Here is a 19,261-nt window from a genome sequence, read left to right on the forward strand (position 1 = left end):
TTTTTTGTTATTATACACAATAATTTAGCAAACATTCTTTTACATGTCTTATGGAAATTTATCTATAGAATACATTTTTTAAAGGGAGTTATGAAGTCAGAGAATAAACACTTAAAATTTCCTTGTTTGGATTTTAAAGGCTGGTTTCCCCACTTCCAATCTTCTCTTCTCTTCTGCATATCATTCTCAGATTATTATATTTCTCAAGGTTTTATGTGGGATCCTCTTCTGTACTTTCTGCTGTCTCTCCGTCATCTTGGTGAGTCCCATATCTTTATATCTAGTCCAGTCATCTCTTAAGCCTCCCTCATACCTATGGCTGCCTATTAGATATCTCCATTTACATAGCTAAACGTGTACAAAGCTGAACTCATCATCTACCCTCCGTATCTGTCCTTCACTGTGTTTCTAGCCCAGTAAGTAGTACCACCATCTGTGCTGGGCCAGGACCTGAAAATCCTCTGTGACTCTTTTCTTTCTCATGTCCTGTCTTATGCCTCTTGAATGTCTTTTGAATCTTCTTATCTTCACCTCTCTATGTTCCTTGATGCAGCCTCCTAAATGTTCTTCCCATCTGTAGTCTTAGTCCTTATAAATCTCCTCTCCGTACTCAAACTAGAGTTATCTTCCTACAATGCAAATATGATTTTATCGCTCTCTGTTTTGTCTTAAACTCTATCATAGATTCTCCATTGTTCTGTGTCACAGAGAAGGCAGTCTGTAGCCTGTGGGTCACACATTCAGGTGGCCTGTTTTTGTGCAGCCCAAGAACTGAGAAATTTTACATTTTTAGAGAATGCGTGCCCGTGTGTGTGTGTGTGTGTGTGCGCACACGCACACACACACACAGAGGAATATGCAGCAGAGACCAAAGCAGAACTTTAGGTTCTGCAAAGGCTAAAATATACGCTATCAGGTCCCTTAAATAAAAAGTTGGCCAACCCCTGCTCTGTGGTGTCCAAACATTTTCTTAAACAGCTTTACTGAGATGTAATTCAGTAATATACCTTATACATAATATACCATATAATTCACTCACTTAACTTGTGTAATTCAATGGTTTTTATACAGTTATACAGCCATCATCAGAGTCAGTTTTAGAACATTCATCATCCCTAAAAGAAACCTGTACCCTTCAGCAGTAACTTCCTTTTGTCCCCAAACCTACCAGTCTTTAGTTCATTTGCTCAGTCATGTCCAACTCTTTGCAACCCCATGGACCACAGCATGCCAGGCCTCCCTGTCCATCACCAACTCCTGGAGTTTATTCAAACTCATGTCCATGCAGTCTGTGATGCCATCCAACCATCTCATCCTCTGTCATCCCCTTCTGCCTTCAGTCTTTCCCAGCATCAGGGACTTTTCAAATGAGTCAGTTCTTTGCATCAGGTGGCCAAAGTATTGGAGTTTCAGCTTCAGCATCCGTCCTTCCAATGAATATTCAGGACTGATTTCCTTTAGGATGAACTGGTTGGATCTCCTTGCTGTCCAAGGGGCTCTCAAGAATCTTCTCCAACACCACAGTTCAAAAGCATCAATTCTTTGGCACTCAGCTTTCTCTATAGTCCAATTCTCACATCCATACATGACCATTGGAAAAAGCATAGCCTTGACTAGACAGACCTTTGTTGGCAAAGTAATGTCTCTGCTTTTTAATATGCTGTCTAGGTTGACATCCGGAGAGGGCAATGACCCCCCACTCCAGTACTCTTGCTTGGAAAATCCCATGGACAGAGGAGCCTGGTAGGCTGCAGTCCATGGGGTTGCTAAGAGTCGGACTTTAAAAGTCGAAAAGCGACTTTTGCTTTTCACTTATGCATTGGAGAAGGAAATGGCAACCCACTCCAGTGTTCTTGCCTGGAGAATCCCAGGGACGGCAGAGCCTGCTGGGCTGCCGTCAATGGGGTCGCACAGAGTCGGACACGACTGAAGTGACTTAGCAGCTTAGCAGCAGATTGACATCCATTAATCTACTTTGTGTCTCTGGACACAAAAATCTACTCCATGTGCCTGTTCTGGAGATTTTATATAAATAGAATCATACAGTATGGTCTTCTGTGTCTGGCTTCTTTTACTTCACATGTTTTCAAGAGTCATCCACGTTATGATATATATCAGTACTTCATTCCTTTCTAGTGATGGTGTCCAGACTTTAATGTGACTCTCAAGGCCTTATGGTTTCCTCATTTTTACATCTCCATCCTCCTTTTTTCAGTCTCTCCATTCCTTTTCCTTTTTACTGGATCTACATTCAACATTGTGAGTTCCTCAAATACCTCTGAGTTTGGGTGTTTTGATTAGTGATTGGGATCACAGTTAATTACTCAGCACTGTGCTCTCATTTATTGACTTATCAAAGGAGAAATGCAGCTGCTATGGAAATGTGACTGGGGGTTCAGATGGTAGAGAATGTGCCTGCATTGCAGGAGACCAGGTTCAATCCCTGGATCGGGAAGATCCCCTGGAGAAGGGAATGGCAACCCACTAAAGTATTCTCGCCTGTCGAATTCCACGGACAGGAGCCTGGTGGACAACAGTCCATGGTGTCGCAGAGTCAGACACAACTGAGCAGCTAACATTTTCATGGAAGTGTAACTAGTTGGGGAGAAAAAAAATGGAATGTCAATGCAATATTTAGTTAATAGAATGTGGAATTTCAGATCATAGAGAGATGTCCACATGACACGGCCAAATAGATGATAGCAATGATAGTGCCGTGTAAATGCAGAGATCTCGTGGGGGAGGCCGGAGCAGAGCCTGCAGTTGACACTGGGTAGATTCGGTGTAAGTAAACAGATTGGTGTGGGAGGGAACTCACTGTGACTGGATCATGGGTAAAGCTCTGACTAGTGTCCTAGATTAAGAAGTCATGAGTATGAAAGTGATTGTTCCTGGAACAGGAGTTGAAGCACCTGCTGAGAAAGTGAGTGTAGAGAGAGAAAAGTAGAACCTTGTCTTTGGGAGCTAGGACCATGGTAAGGCTCACCATGGGATAGGGAAGAAAGCCTGAAAGGAGGACTAGGGAAGAGCCCAGAAAAAAGCATGGAGCCAGGGAGTCTAAAGAGGAAGGAACAGATGCTTTGTGTCAAGTGCAACAGAAAGACAAAGGGAGATGGGGTTGTGGAAAGATCCTGGGTCTGGCAGAGAGGAAATTCCTGGTGACCTCAGATCAGTCTTAATAACTTGACGTTAGGCCTTAAGGAAGAAATAGTGAAGGCAACGCACATATGCTACTTGCCTGAGAAATTCAAGTGAAAGGAAGAAGGGTGCATATTGTATATTGGAACAATATTACACATTGGAAAGGGATATATCAGAATTGAAGTGAAAGTGTGTAATATTATTTTATTACTAAAGTGCTAATAAATCATGGAAGGGAGAAATAAGTGTTTATTTGGCAGGGTGGGAGTAGGACAATAAGGTCGTTTAGTTATGATTAATATATTGTAAGTGCCCACTGCACATAAATACGTATAAAATGGAGCTGACTCTGAAGCTGAGTATTTGTATTTCTTGTGCACTGTGGAATGCATCATCCTCTGATGAGTCCTCTGAAGAGATCACATTTTTATTTTTGAGAAGACACCCTTTCTTGTACCACCTTCTTCCCTCACAGTAATTGCTAGAGACATTTGATTCTCAATTCAGCATGAGTTATGTGTGAAACTGTCCTGTTTGAGTCGTATTCTGAGTATTTAACTCCCCACTTTCTGTTTCTCTGTTAAATAGTTTACCTATTGCCTTTGATCTGCTGATCATGAAACAAAGGTGGAAGAGTTTCTTTCATTGGTCGTTGGTTGCTCTAGTGCTGTTTCTGGTGAGTTGTCTTTTTACGTTATTTTGTTCTAAAGTTTTAACAAAAGCAACCTGTGGTGTGGGTGGAAAAGAGAGCCTTAGGAGTTGATTCAGTTTTTCATTCCGAAGTCTATACTGTTAGCATTGTGAGGATGCTAGTTGTAGCAAAACTCTACAATTGCTTTGTTTTCTGCTCTGTTTTAGGTGCCTGTGGTGGGCATTGACAGCTACTATTATGGGAAGCTGGTGATTGCACCACTCAACATAGTTTTGTATAATGTTTTTACTCCTCATGGACCTGATCTTTATGGTAAGGCTGTATGAAGTGAGGGAAGCGTTGGGAGATAGTTTAATTGGCCTCAGCTTTGAAATTTTAATTCAGTTGCCTCATTTATCAAAGATCGCCTTTTGTTATTTAGACAAAAGGTAATCTTCTTTTCTTATTTAAAAATAAATGATGTTTGAACACAGCACAATGATGATATGTGGCAACTAAATATTTTTCCTTGATTAACGTGGTACTCAGTTCTGGCTTCCTCTTAGTCTTGCAGCCTCCTATTCTCAGTTACAGAGCGGTAAGGACTCTGTCGGGCATGCCTTGGCTTTTGATGCTCCTTATTTAAAATTAAGTTACTTTCTTCTCTTCTCATTAGAAAATCAAGAATATAACAAAAATAAGAAGATTAAAACATTCATAATCTCATCATCCCCAGATAGCTATTGTTAACACCTTGGAAAATATTCCTCCAGGCATTTTCTATACAAGTACACATTTGGTTTTTCTTTTTCATTTTTTTGTTGGGTTGGCCAAAACCTGAATGAACCTTTTGGCCAACCCAATAATTTGTGTTACTTTAGTATTTTGCATTAGGGGAGAAAGTTCCCAAAATCTGTAGACAGAGTGTAGCAAATGAGGGTGAGGTCAGCTTGAGAGGGTGGATAGTCTGGCCAGCTTAGCATTAAGAGGGGAAAAAAGGGAATGCCTTTAGTCTGGTGCTGGTTTAGTTGCTAAGTTGTATCCGACTCTTTGTGACCCCATGGACTGCAGCCTGCCAGGCTCCTCTGTCCATGGAATTCTCCAGGCAAGGATACTGGAGGGGTTGCCATTTCCTACTCCAGGAGATCTTCCCCACCCAGGGGTTGAACTCGGGTCTCCTGAACTGCAGGCAAGTTCTTTACGTCTGGCCACTTGTGGTGGAGCAGTCTGGGGTTGGTTCTCCAGTTTCTGTCCGTCTTCACCCCTTGCCTGATGGTTTTCTCTCCGCTAGTCTTTTATTTTTTCCCTTTTCCAACCAGCCCTGGAGCCTGTTTTTTTTTGTAGCTGGCGGGGGCAGGGAGGCCTGAGAGCATTTTAGTTAGTGACCACTACAGAGGGATAAGCTAGAGATCTTTCTGATCAGATCAGTCAAGTCAGTAAACATTGTATAAGATAACTTCTCATTAAATAAGCATAGTTTCTTCTGACTTAATCTTTTGAAGATCTTAGATCTTTCTGTGTATGTGATTATCTTATATTCTGGTGTGAAACACATCAATGTTATCTCTGTCTCTCTAATCAGTTTAACCCATGCTCATTTTTCTTTACCACTTTGCCAACAGAACCAAGAGATTGAATAAGATTTAGAATAAGTGTGTGAGTGAAATTTACTTGAGCAAGAGTCCATGGGGTTGCAAAGAGTCAGATACAACCTAGCGACAGGACAACCACCACCTGGGATTTGGGGAACATTGTCGTTTTAGATGACAAGTAGTAGGTTAAAAATAAAATGAATTTACAAACTGCATAGAGAATAATTGCGAAGTGAAGGGATTTTGACAGACTTCTTGATGTGCCTCTAAGATCCCTAAGGATATGGAGAGAATTTTTTTCAGCTTTTGCCTCTAGGGGTCTCCCTTTATCTAGGGAGAGCTGCAGGTTTTAATTTGCCCATTGTTTTAGTTTACTCGTAAAATTTTACTTGATTCCACAAGACAATAAAAGGGGGACTCACTTCTGGATCCGGATTGGATATTAGAACTTGGTTTACGTGGAGCCTATTAGAAGCATAATGTGCATTATATGTGGGTGAATAAATTGTGTTAATTTGAGTTTAATTTTGAAAAATTGACTTCTGTACCTTTTAAATGGGTTATTACATATTGGTATTCTGACTGCTTATTTGTAAAACTTTGTGTGAGAGCCTATGAAAGTTTTGTAACTTGTATATTCCTCTAGATTGGTGAAGTTTTTACATCTAAAAATAAGTATGTTGATAGAGTAGGGAAAAAAGAATAAATTCTGACCTAAGTTTATATTTCTGGTTTAACAGTGAGTAGGTTTTGGGATCCAGAGAGCAGTGGCCAGTCTTTGCCTGGATGTTGGCATCTGCTGTTCATTTCAGCCAGTGTTTTGTGGGGAAGAGTCCTTGGGGCTCTGTTCCACCTGCTTTAGTGAACCTGGGTTAGCTTCAGTTCAGATTTTGGTATGTTGAATGTCCAAGAATTGATCACTTTCCTACTGATAGAAGCTTTATTGGGAAAGAAGGAATTATTGTCATATTATTATTGTTGTTCACTCACTAAGTTGTGTCTTACTCTTTTGTGATCCCATGGACTGTAGCCAGTGAGTAACCTCCAAGATGGCAGATGTTACTTGCCAGTTATACCAAAAAAAGATGTCCTTTTCATCATAGGGGACTGGAATGCAAAAGTAGGAAATCAAGGGATACCTGGAGTAACAGGCAAGTTTGGCCTTGGAGTACAAAATGAAGCAGGGAAAAGGCTAACAGTTTACAAGACAATGCACTGGTCATAGCAGACACCCTCTTCCAACAACACAAAAGATGACTCTACACATGGACATCACCAGATGGTCAATACTGAAATCAGATTGATTATATTCTTTGCAGCCGACGATGGAGAAGCTCTATACAGTCAGCAAAAACAAGACCGGGAGCTGACTGTGGCTCGGATCATGGACTCCTTATTGCAAAATTCAGACTTAAATTGAAGAAAGTAGGGAAAACCACTAGGCCATTTAGGTATGACCTAAATCAAATCCCTTATGGTTATACAGTGAAAGTGACAAATAGATTCAAGGGGTTAGATCTGATAGACAAGAGTGCCTGACGAACTATGGATGGAGGTTCATGACATTGTATAGGAGGCAGCGATGAAAACCTTCCCCAAGAAGAAAAAAAGGCAAAATGGTCATCTGAGGAGGCTTTACAAATAGCTGAGAAAAGAAGAGAAGTGAAAGGCAAAGGAGAAAAGGAAAGATATACCCATCTGAATGCAGAGTTCCAAATAACAGCAAGAATGAGAAAGCCTTGCTAAGTGATCAATGCAAAGAAATAGAAACAATAGGATGGGAAAGACTAGAGATCTCCTCAAGAAAATTAGAGATGCCAAGGGAACATTTCATGCAAAGATGGGCTCAATAAAGGACAGAAATGGTATGGACCTAACAGAAGCAGAAGATATTAAGAAGAGGTGGCAAGAATACACTGAGGAACTATACAAAAAAGATCATCATGACCCAGATAATCATGATGGTATGATCACTCACCTAGAGCCAGACATCCTGAAATGTGAAATCAAGTGGGCCTTAGGAAGCCTCACTAGGAGCAAAGCTAGTGGAGGTGATGGAATTCCAGCTGAGCTATTTCAAATCCTGAAAGATGATGCTGTGAAAGGGCTGCACTCAATATGCCAGCAAATTTGGAAAACTCAGCAGTGGCCACAGGACTGGAAAAGGTCAGTTTTCATTCCAATACCAAAGGCGGGCAGTGCCAAAGAATGTTCAAACTGCTGCATAATCTCACTCATTTCACGTTAGCAAGGTCATGTTCAAAATCCTCCAAGTTAGGCTTCAACAGTACGTGAACCGAGAACTTCCAGATGTTCAAGCTGGATTTAGAAAAGGCAGAGGAACCAGAGATCAAATTGCCAATATCTGTTGGATCCTAGAAAAAGCAAGGAAATTCCAGAAAAACATCTACTTCTGGTTCATTGAGTATGCTAAAGCCTTTGACTGTGTGGATTACAACAAACTGTGGAAAATTCTTCAAGAGATAGGAATACAAGACCGCCTGACCTGCCTCTTGAGAAACCTGTATGCCGATGAAGAAACAACAGTTAGAGCTGAGCATGGAACAATGGACTGGTTCCAAATTGGGAAAGGAGTACGTCAAGGCTGCATATTGTCACCCTGCTTATTTAACTTATATGCAGAGTACATCATGAGAAATGCTGGACTGGATGAAGCACAAACTGGAATCAAGATTTCTGGGAGAAAAATCAATAACCTCAGATATGCAGATGACACCACCCTTACGGCAGAAAGTGAAGAGGAGCTAAAGAGCCTCTTGATAAAGGTGAAAGAGAGTGAAAAAGCTTAAAACTTAACATTCAGAAAGCTAAGATCATGGCATCCAGTCCCATCACTTCATGGCAAATAGATGGGGAAGCTATGCAAACAATGAAAGGCTTTATTTTCTTGGGCTCCAAAATCACTGCAGATGGTGACTGCAGCCATGAAATTCAAAGATGCTTCCTCCCTGGAAGAAAAACTACGACCAACCTAGACAGCATATTAAAAAACAGAGACATTACTTTGCTGCCAAAGGTTTGTATAATCATGCTATGATTTTTCCAGTAGTCATGTATGGATGTGATAGTTGGACCATAAATAAGGTTGAACGCTGAGGAATTAATGCTTTTGAACTGTGGTGTTGGAAAAGACTCTTGAGAGTCCCTTGGACTATAAGGTTATCTAAGCAGTCAATCCTAAAGGAAATTAATCCTGAACATTCATTGGAGGGACTGATGCTGAGGCTGAAGCTCCAGTACTTTGGCCATGTGATGCGAAGAGCTGACTCATTGGGAAAAGACCTTGATGCTGGGAAAGATTGAGGACAGGAGAAAGGAATGACAAAGGATGAGATTGTTGGATGGCATCACCGACTCAATGGACCTGAGTTTGAGCAAGCTCTGGGAGACAGTGAAGGACCGGGAAGCCTGGCATGCTGCAGTTCACGGGGTCACAAACAGTTGGACGTGGATGAGTGACTGAAGAACAACAGACTGTAGTCCATCAGGTTCCTCTGTCCGTGGGATTTCCCAGGCAAGAATACTGGAGTAGGTTGCCATTTCCTTCTCCAGGGGATCTTGCTGACCCAGGGATTGGACCCACGTCTCCTATACTACAGGTGGATTCCTTACCACTGAGCCACGGGCTTCCCTAGAGAACTGTCATGTGGGCATCCACAGGACTGATGTGCAGCCAGCTAGACTTTCGGGGGTGCTCTTTGGTGGTAGAATTTTTTTGCTTTTTTCTCATCTTTGGATTTGACAAATCTTCAAGGGTGTCTGATTTCCATGTTAATGCCATTTTGCTTTAGCAGGCTTGCAGAGAATATTTATTCCACCTAGGAGTTGGTAGTCTTTCTGTATTCTAGGTCTTTAGTAAAGATTTCTCATGCGTGAATGAAAGAATGAGCACGTTCTGGAATACCCCTCAGATTGCATCAGTGCCCGGATCGCAATCATATCCTAGAACTATTTTGTTCAGGCCTGTTGTGTGCTAGGTTGGGATTGTCTTCGTACAAGTTAAGAATAATAGAAGTAGGACCTCCTCTGTTAGCACGGTGGATAGGAATCCGCCTGCTAGGAGGCATGGGTTCGAGCCCTGAACTGTGAAGATTGCACAGGTCGTGAAGCAACCGAAACCAGGTGCAGCAGCTACTGAGCCCGAGCTCTAGAGCCTGCAAGCCACAGCTACTGAGCCTGTGAGCCACCGCTGCTCGAGTGCATGCGCCCTGGAGCCTGTGCTCTGCTCCATGAGAAGCCCACGCACCTAGAGAATAGCAACTAGAGAGTAACCCCCACTCTCTGCAACTAGGGAAAGCTTGTGTGCAGCAATAAAGACCCAGTGCAACCAAAATAAATAAAAAAGAATCAGTTCAGTTCAGTCACTCAGCTGTGTCCAACTCTTTGCAACTCCGTAGACTTCAGCACACCAGGCTTCCCTGTCCATCACCACCTCCCAGAGCTTACTCAAACTCATGTCCGCTGCATCGGTGATGCCATCCAACTATCTCATCCTCTATCGTCCCCTTCTCCTCCTGCCCTCAATCTTTCCCAGCATCAGGGTCCTTTCAAATGAGTCCGTTCTTTGCATCAGGTGGCCAAAGTATTGGAGTCTCAGCTTCAGCATCCATCCTTCCAATGAACACTCAGGACTGATCTCCTTTAGCATTGACTGGTTGGATCTCCTTGCAGTCCAAGGGACTCTCAAGAGTCTTCTCCAACACCACAGTTCAAAGCATCAATTCTTCAGCACTCAGCTTTCTTTATAGTCCAACTCTCACATCCATACACGACTACTGGAAAAACCATAGCTTTGACCAGGTGAAGTAGTACTTTACCACTGTCAGCTAATTTTATTGTAATTGTTGAGTCCATTCACTAAATATGAAAGACTAATCTTTTTAAAAATATGTATTTGTTTACTTGGCTGTGTTGGGTGTTAGTTATGTCATGTGGGATCTTTCGTTGCGGTGCATAGACTCTCTAGTTGTGAAGAGCGTGAACTTTCTAGTTGTGGCCTGTGGGCTCTGGAGCATTTAGACTCAGTATTTGTGGCATGCAGACCTAGTTGTTCCGTGGCATGTGAGATCTTTTTTTAAATTTTATTTATTTTTTTATTGAAGATTAATTGCTTTACAGAATTTTGTTTTCTGTCAAACCTCAACACAGGTACACATATATCCCCTCTCTTTTGAACCTCCCTCCCATCTCCCACCCCATCCCACCTCTCTAGATTGATACAGTGCCCCTGTTTGAGTTTCTTGAGACATACAGCAAATTCCCATTGGCTATCTATTTTACATATGGTAATGTAAGTTTCCATGTTACTCTTTCCACACATCTCACCCTCTCCTCCCCTCTCCCTATGCCCATAAGTCTGTTCTCTATGTCTGTTTCTTCTTTGCTGCCCTGTAAATAAACTCTTCAGTACCACTTTTTTAGATTCCATATATGTGTGTTAAAATATGATATTTATCTTTCTCTTTGTTACTCACTTCACTCTGTATAATAGGTTCTAGGTTCATCCACCTCATCAGAACTGACTCAAATTCATTCCTTTTTATGGCTGAGTAATATTCCATTGTGTATATGTACTGCAACTTCTTTATCCATTCATCTGTCGATGGGCATCTAGGTTGTTTCCTTGTTCTAACTATTGTAAATAGTGCTGCAATGAACAGTGGGATACGTGTGTCTTTTTCACTTTTGCTTTCCTCAGGGTATACCTAAGAGTGGGATTTCTTTGGATAATAGGGTGGTTTTATTCCTAGTTTTTTGAAGAATCTCCATACCGTCTTCCATAGTGGCTGTATCAGTTCACATTCCCACCAACAGTGCAAGAGAGTTCCCTTTTCTCCACACCCTCTCCAGCATTTATTGTTTGTAGACTTTTGATGGTGGCCATACTGACCTGTGTGAGGTGATATCTCATTGTAGTTTTTATTTGGATTTCTCTAATAATTAGTGATGTTGAACATCTTTTCATGTGTTTGTTTGCCATCTGTATGTCTTCTTTGGAGAAATGTCTGTTTAGGTCTTTTTCCCACTATTTGATTGAGTCGTTTGTTTTCCTGGTATTGAGTTGTATGAACTACTTGTATATTTTGGAAATTAATCCTTTGTCAGTTGTTTCATTTGCTATTACTTTCTACCATCCTGAGGCTTGTCTTTTCACCTTGCTTATAGTTTCCTTTGCTGTGCAAAAGCTTTTAAGTTTAATCAGGTCCCACTTGTTTACTTTTGTTTTTATTTCCATTACTCTAGGAGATGGGTCACAGAGGATCTTGCTTTGATTTATGTCGAGTGTTCTGCCTATGTTTTCCTCTAAGAGTTTTATAGTTTCTGGTCTTACATTTAGGTCTTTTATCCATTTTGAATTTATCTTTGTGTATGGGGTTAGGAAGTGTTCTAATTTCATTCTTTTATTCTTTTTTTCTATTTCTATTTCTATTCTTTTATTCTAATTTCATTCTTTCATGTAGCTGTCCAGTTTTCCTAGCACCGTTTATTGAAGAGGCTGTCTTTGCCCCATTGTATATTCTTGCCTCCTTTGTCAAAAATAAGGTACCCATAGGTGCAAGGGTTTATTTCTGTGCTTTCTGTGTTGTTCCATTGGTCTGTATTTCTGGTTTTGGGCCAGTACCATACTGTCTTGATGACTGTAGCTTTGTAGTTTAATCTGAAGTCAGGAAGGTTGATTCCTCCAGCTCCATTCTTCTTTCTCAAGACTGCTTTGGCTATTCGGGGTCTTTTGTGTTTCCATACGAATTGTGAAATTTTTTGTTCTAGTTCTGTGAAAAATGCCATTGGTAATTTGATAGAGATTACACTGAATCTGTAGATTGCAGAGACATGATCCCCGAAAGTATAGTCTTGGCATGTGAGATCTTTATTCCCCCACCAGGGATTAAACCCTCGTCCCCTGCACTGCAAGGTGAATTCTTAATTACCAGACCACCAGGGAAGTCCTAAGACTTATGTTTTAAGAGATGCTTTGCTGCTGTACAGTTGTCAAACAGACAGCATGTCTTTGTCATGGAAACTCTTTCACTTGTTTGGCACTTTTGGGCATATTTCAGCTATTTTTAAAGAGTCTCCCACCTCAAGTGCTTTGTTAGCTGTGGCACCTAGTTTTTTAATCTGAAAATTTTAGATTAAGTGCTTTATGCTGATAGTTTTTGCATACAACTCTTAGTGTTTTCTTAAGTATGCTCCCGCTAAGTCGCTTCAGTCGTGTCCGACTCTGTGCAACCCCATAGATGGCAGCCTACTAGGCTCCTCTGTCGCTGGGATTCTCCAGGCAAGAAAACTGGAGTGGGTTGCCATTTCCTTCTCCAGTGCATGAAAGTGAAAAACTTTCACTTCACTTTCTTAAGTATAAGAACCTAATAAGCCTATAAATACTTCTTGAATGAATGGATAAATGAGTTCAGTTAAAGAAACATTCAATCAGTTGCTTTTGATCATTGATTATGCTCCTCATAGAATTTGCTGTCTGATAAGGCTGCAGACACATGAATAATTAATTATAGTCCAATGTGTTATGTGCAGCAGTAGAATGATAGTCAGGGAATTGAAGGAGCAAGTTCATCTGTTGGTGTCAGGAAAGACTTCTTAGAGGGGGTGGTCTTTGAGCTGAGCTGGAAGGAAGAGTAGGAGTTTGCCAGGAAGACACTAGGTGGACACACTGCAGAAGAACAGAATGTCAAATGTCGAACTTCGGAGCCAAAAAGATTGAATATTGAGTTCGTTTTAAAAAACTTAAGGCCGTTTTACAGCATTAGCCAATTTTAGGTAAGAACTACACAGGTGTAAGCAAGATAATGTCAATCTCTCCATTGTGATTGTAATTATACACAGGTGGTCCCCAACTTATGGGGCTTCCCAGGTGGGGCTAGTGGTACAGATCCCACCTGCCAATGCAGGAGACATAAGAGACGCAGGTTCGATCCCTGAGTTGGGAAGATCCCCTGGAGGAGGGCATGGCTACCCACTCCAGTGTTCTTGCCTGGAGAATCCCACGGTCCTAGGAGCCTGGTGGGGTACAGTCCATGGGGTCACAAAGAGTTGGACACGACTGAAGCTGCTTAGAACCCACCCCAACTTATGGTGCTTCAACTTATGATTTTTTTTGACTTTATGATGGTGTGCAAGCAATACATATTCCGTAGAAACTATACTTTGAATTTTGATCTTTTTCCAGTAGTCGATAAGGTATCTCTCGTGATGCTGGGCACTGGCAGTGAGCTACACTTCCCGTCAGCCACTCGTCATGAGGGTAAACCGTGGAAGCTCTCACAGCCATTCTTTATCCAGACAACCGTTCTGTTTTTCATTTTCAGTACTGTAGCTAGTAAATTACATGAGACCGCCAACACTGTCTTATAAAACAGGCTTGGTATTAGGTGACTTTTGCCCAACTGTAGGCTAATGTAAGTGTTCTGACCTTGTTAGAGGTAGGCTAGGCTGAGTTACAGTGTTTGGTATGTTAGGTGTATTAAATGTGTTTTTGACTTACGATGTTTTTAGTCTATGATGGGTTTATCAGGACTTAACCCCATCATAGATTGAGGAATATCTGTAAATATTTATTCTCTCTATTGTTCCTGGTTTTCAAAGGGGCCTTTCTATCCTTTTTTTGGCCAAATAGCATTTATTAATGACACATTCCGGACCTGGACTGACTCTTGACTTTTGAAGCCAGGGGACAGAGGCAGTTTTTCACAATTACTTGGATGAGGTCAAGAATACTCAATGCTTAGGAAATTTAGAGTAGTGTAGACATGGAAGTTGCAAAGTTGTAGGTGAAATGTCTCTATGGGGTCAAAGATAAAGAGGTGAAATTTCGTGTTGCAAAAACGAAAGTGACTAGGCTTGGCACTGATTTGGCCTCTTCCCCTTGTAACATTTCAAGTTCTCAGATGTTGAGGTTGAGTATTTTTGTGTGAAGAGCTGTGCTCTCTGATGAGAACACAGGCCTGGGAGAAGCGTGGGAGGACAGGTGTGGGAGGATGGGTGTAAGAAGTGCTCTTCTCTCAAGAACGACAGCAGGTCTGCTCAGGGATGCTGCTGGGAGCTTAGGATATGATCCGTGCGTGTCTGTCTTATCAAATCTGTCAGGCCACAGGACGGGAGATTTCAGAAGGTAAAGGATAGAGCCCTTGGTCAGAAGGCCCACGGCTTTCCAGTCCTGCAGCAGCAGAGGATGAAGCCCCAGAGGAGGCTTTGGAGGCGTGCTTAAGGTCACCCACTAGCATGACCTGTTCTGGAGCCTTCTTTGTTTTGTTAATCATTTGTGTTGAACCTTGGTGGATTTTTCCTCTTGGTGGTGCAAATTTGACATTTATAAGGATGATTTATTATAATTTAGTTCCTAGAGTTCTGTAAAACTGTAGGCCTATAAAGTAGTTCCCCTTCATTCAGTCGATGGAACAATAAACATTATCCCTTCTTCTTTTAGTCTCTGACAAAGCTCCCTTGAGCTCATTTGAATGAAAGGGATTGAGGCACTTTCCGTGAAAAGGGAGATAGGTGAGCCCCCCTGCACCCTGCTTCCAGCTTCCTTTCACCTCACGTTTTGCACGAGTTAAATGCTTAGCTTGTCATTCTGACATATTTTTTTCTACAATACATAGTTCACTTTTGATAATTTCTGAGAGCAGTGTTGAGTGTCTCCCTGAAAGAGATACAGGTTTTTACTCTTATAAGGTAGATGCCTCATCAGGTAGGGGAGGACACTGGTTAGCAGAATTCACGATTCCTTGTCCCCTTTTGCCCTTGTTTTTAAGACTCATGTCACTTGAACCTTCCCAAATCTTGACTTATTCCCTAGTCTCTACCCGATCCTTCAGGGAAGTAACAGTCTATTACGAAATGTTCACGGCCTCGCTATGAACTTGATCTATGAGGTTCTAACACATAAAAATAATTGAGTTTACCAAGTTAATGCTTTTGGTTCCACATCTCAGCGTACAGTATACCTTGGTTAAAAGGTAGACAGCCTTAAAATAAACAAATTAAAAAAAAAAAAAAGTAGACAGCCCTAACAGGAGGGCATAGTAAGTTGTGGTAAAGAGGAAAACACTAGAGGACTTTCCTTGAAAAAGCATATATTAGCAAGGATCAAAGAGAAAGGCTTTTATCTGTTGATGTTTAAGCATCTGTAGTAGATGATGTGAAGGGTGACCCCCTTTTTTCTAGTCACGCTGCTTTATCATCCCAGGGTCAAATTTCCAGAATTTTGTAAAGAAGAAGTTGGCTCAGGGTTGATAGCATTGCCTCCACACTGGCGGTCAGGAGATGATTGTGCGAAAACTTACTTCTCTGGAAACTGGAGTGGAAAAGGACTCAATTTAGGAAACAAGCTGTTAAATAGTAATGAAACCCAGAAAAGACGTGTGTTTTCCATTTTGAAAATAAAACCATCCAATAGTTTTCTGTAGGAGAAGGAAATGGCAACCCACTCCAATACTCTTGCCTGGAGAATCCCATGGACAGAGGAGCCTGGCGGGCTACAGTCCACGGGGTCGCAGAGTCAGACATGACTGCAGGGACTTAGCAGGCCGGCAGTTTTCTGTGACCTAAAAGATTATTTGTAAAGAATACAAGATACAAATGTCTCTAATGAGCTTGGCCTGGGACAAAGTCTCTCTTCCTGGACAGTCCTTGTCCCTGGGTTTCGACAGGAGGGAGGGAGCTTTCCCTAAAGGTGGACACACTGTCAAACCTGAGTCCTTCCCCAGGGTCCCCTCTGCATCTTCCTCCTCCCTTAGACATTTCTCGCCTTATGGGTTTGGTTTCTAATCTTATTTTGCTGTGCAAGCTGCAGAAATGTCAGGCTTTTCTGAGTATTCCTCTGCCTTCTGATTACCCTTTTAAGCAATGCTGATTGCAGGAAATTGCTGTGGTGCAAGGCGGGTGTCACAACACACAGTGATTAAAACCCGCGTGTGTCATTCACTGCCTGATTGAAGTAATCACAGGAGGGAAGAGCAGATGAATACCGGCGGAATGTGCCAAAGGGGGCTGTCTCTCATCGCTTGAGTTTCAGGATTTGGAGTTAAAGAATCAAAACTTGTGCGAGCAAGGCTTGGCGTTTTCGGTCATGTTGTTTCATTCTGAATCCGAAAAGCTGAGCAGGGTCTGGGGTCTCTGAACATGGTTTTCCTCAGAAAGGCGCTGCTTTTTTGTGGAAGGTCCCCCTTGAACAGACACTGTTGAAAAGTGGTTGAGCACATCAGGGGGAAGGATACTAGAATGTGATAGGATAAACGGATAGGCAAGGCCCTCATAGCTCAGCCCTGTAGGACTGCACCCACCCCGCCACCCCCCAGCCCTTGGTGGGGAGGCCTCTGCTTCGTGCCATTTGAAAGTCCAGGTTGTCACCTGGGCTTCTGACTGACCACATTAGAAGTTCCAGCAGCCCCCTTCTCAGGTTCAGTTAATTTGCCAGCATGGCTCCCAGGACTCCAGAAACACTTACTTCTGTTGACCAGTTTATTAGAAAGGAGACAAGCCAGATGGAAGAGATGCATAGGGCAGGGTGGGCGGGAAGATACGTGGTGCTTCCCTGGTGGCTCAGAGGGTAAAGCGTCTGCCTGCGATGCGGGAGACCCGGGTTCGATCCCTGGGTCGGGAAGATCCTCTGGAGAAGGAAATGGCAACCCACTCCGGTACTCTTGCCTGGAAAATCCCATGGATGGAGAAGCCTGGTAGGCTACAGTCCATGGGGTTGCAAAGAGTCGGACACGACTGAGCGACTTCACTTTCACTATCCCTGCTTCCTCCCCTGTGCCTCCCTACCTGTTTACCTGCCGGGAAGCCCTCTGAACACTGTCCTTTTGGGTTTTTATGGAGGTCTCATTACTTGAGCACCATTGCTTGAATGTTTAAACCCCATTGCTATACCCTCTCCCCTTCCCAGAGGAGGGAAAGGCAGGACTGAAAGTTCTAACCCTCCAATCACTAGGTGGTTCCTCTCACAACTAGTCCCCATCCTGAGGTTACCTAGGACTTTGCCAGAAGTCCCTGAATTAACATAACAAAAGACACTTCTTACCACTTTAGGAATTAGGAAGGTCGTTTTAGGCACTCTCTCCTAGGAATGGGAGTGAAGACCAAATAAATACTTCTTATTATAAATCACAATATCGCTGCTAAGCTATTTATATTGTTTGGTTTTCTGAAAAGTATTAGTCCCATATGGGCTTGGCAATTTGGGCTGGATATAGTGGTTCCGTACTCATGTACAGATGTGAGAGATGAACAATAAAGGGCAGAACGCCGAAGAATTGATGCTTTCAAACTGTGGTGCTGGAGAAGCCTCTTGAGAGTCCCTTGGAAAGCAAGGGGATCAAACCAGACAATCTTAAAGTATATCAACCCTGAACACTCTTTGGAAGGACTGAAGCTGAAGCTCCAGTACTTTGACCACCTGATGTGAATAGCTGACTCACTGGAAAAGATGCCGATGCTGGGAAAGATTGACAGCAGAAGGAGAAGAGGGCGACAGAGGATGAGATGGTTGGATGGCATCACCAATTAAATGGACATGAATTTGGACGAACTCTGGGAGATGGTGAGGGACAGGGAAGCCTGGTATGCTGCAGTCCATGGGGTCTTAAACACTGGACACAACTTGACGACTGAACAACAACAAATGGTGGTCATGAGAGCTAAATATTTGAAACCTGATTTCTAAGGTGGGAGGAGTGGCTTGTGGGCTCTCACAGGAGGTACTGGAGCAGCAAATTTGCTTGACAAGGAACACTGGGAGTCAAGCATTGTAGTAGGTATCCGAGGCGTCCACTAATGAGTTCCTGTCTCTTTATTTCCCTCAGGCACAGAGCCTTGGTATTTCTATTTAATTAATGGATTTCTGAATTTCAATGTAGTCTTTGCTTTAGCCGTCCTGGTCTTACCACTGACTTCTCTCATGGAATACCTACTGCAGAGATTTCATGGTAAGTGGAATAAGCAAAGATAGGTTTGGGGGGAGGGAAGAGAAGTAACAATGTATACCAAGAAATAAAAAACAATCTACTTATTTTATTTTCCATTTTCTTCCTATGGAAATGGTTAGCTTATTGCATTTTTCCATCTCTGTTTATAGTTTATTCAACCTGTGTTAACCTATGTGATAATCTGGTTAATAATTGCAAGTGAGGAAGTCTGTATGATTTATAGAATCATCTGGGGAGGCAAAAGCATTTAAAAAATCTTGGGAGATAAGCCTATTTAAAGAAGTGTATGTTAGTATGGTAAATTGCTTAAGATAATCAACTCTAGAGGCAAACAATTTCTGGGAAATTCAACCAAAAATCTGGAAACTAAGCCATGTAGAGATTCCCCCACATTTGGTGCTTGCTCTGACTGGAAGACAGAGCTGAGCAGAAACTCGTTTGAGTTTTGGAAGAAGATTTAATTTCCAACTTTTTGTTCTGGTTTGGATGCCAGGTAATCCCTCCATACCATTTCCCATTCTGCTTTTCTACAGTTAGTGGTTTATAACGAGTTCGCTGTGTTCATAGAATATGAAAGCAGCCTTCAGAGTCACTTTTGCTTTATTTTAGAACTTTTGTTGTAACATAACCCTGATGCCGTTATCTAACAAAATTAACAGTTTTTTTCTTAATATCACCTAATGCCCAGCTAGTATTTAGATTCCTACACTGTCTGGAAAAAAAAAACTTTTATAGTTTGTTTAAAGCAGGATCTAAATGAGTCATATACTGAATTTGGTGTTTCATAAGCTTTTCTAGAGGTTTCCCCCCCCCCTCACCTTTGTCCTCCTGAAGATTTCTAAAGAAACCATGCCACTCATCTTGCATACATAGTGTCCTGTGTTTGGATTCAGCTGTTTGTTCCTGTGAGGTACTAACCCATTCCTCCACTCCTT

At 42.1% G+C, this 19,261-nt stretch overlaps 1 protein-coding gene across 2 annotated transcripts in view; it reads left to right on the forward strand.

Moving 5' to 3' along the window:
• Positions 1-19,261, forward strand: part of ALG9 (ALG9, alpha-1,2-mannosyltransferase) — a 113,251-nt gene that overhangs the window by 24,213 nt on the left and 69,777 nt on the right. For both annotated transcript variants that reach the window (XM_027563781.1, XM_027563782.1), the window contains exons 7-9: positions 3,730-3,817; positions 4,000-4,105; positions 18,204-18,326. In XM_027563781.1, coding sequence (XP_027419582.1) covers positions 3,730-3,817; positions 4,000-4,105; positions 18,204-18,326 — 317 coding nt within the window. The remainder of the gene's footprint in view (positions 1-3,729; positions 3,818-3,999; positions 4,106-18,203; positions 18,327-19,261) is intronic.

Source organism: Bos indicus x Bos taurus, chromosome 15, assembly GCF_003369695.1.
Source record: "Bos indicus x Bos taurus breed Angus x Brahman F1 hybrid chromosome 15, Bos_hybrid_MaternalHap_v2.0, whole genome shotgun sequence".
Classification (NCBI taxonomy): Eukaryota; Metazoa; Chordata; class Mammalia; order Artiodactyla; family Bovidae; genus Bos; species Bos indicus x Bos taurus.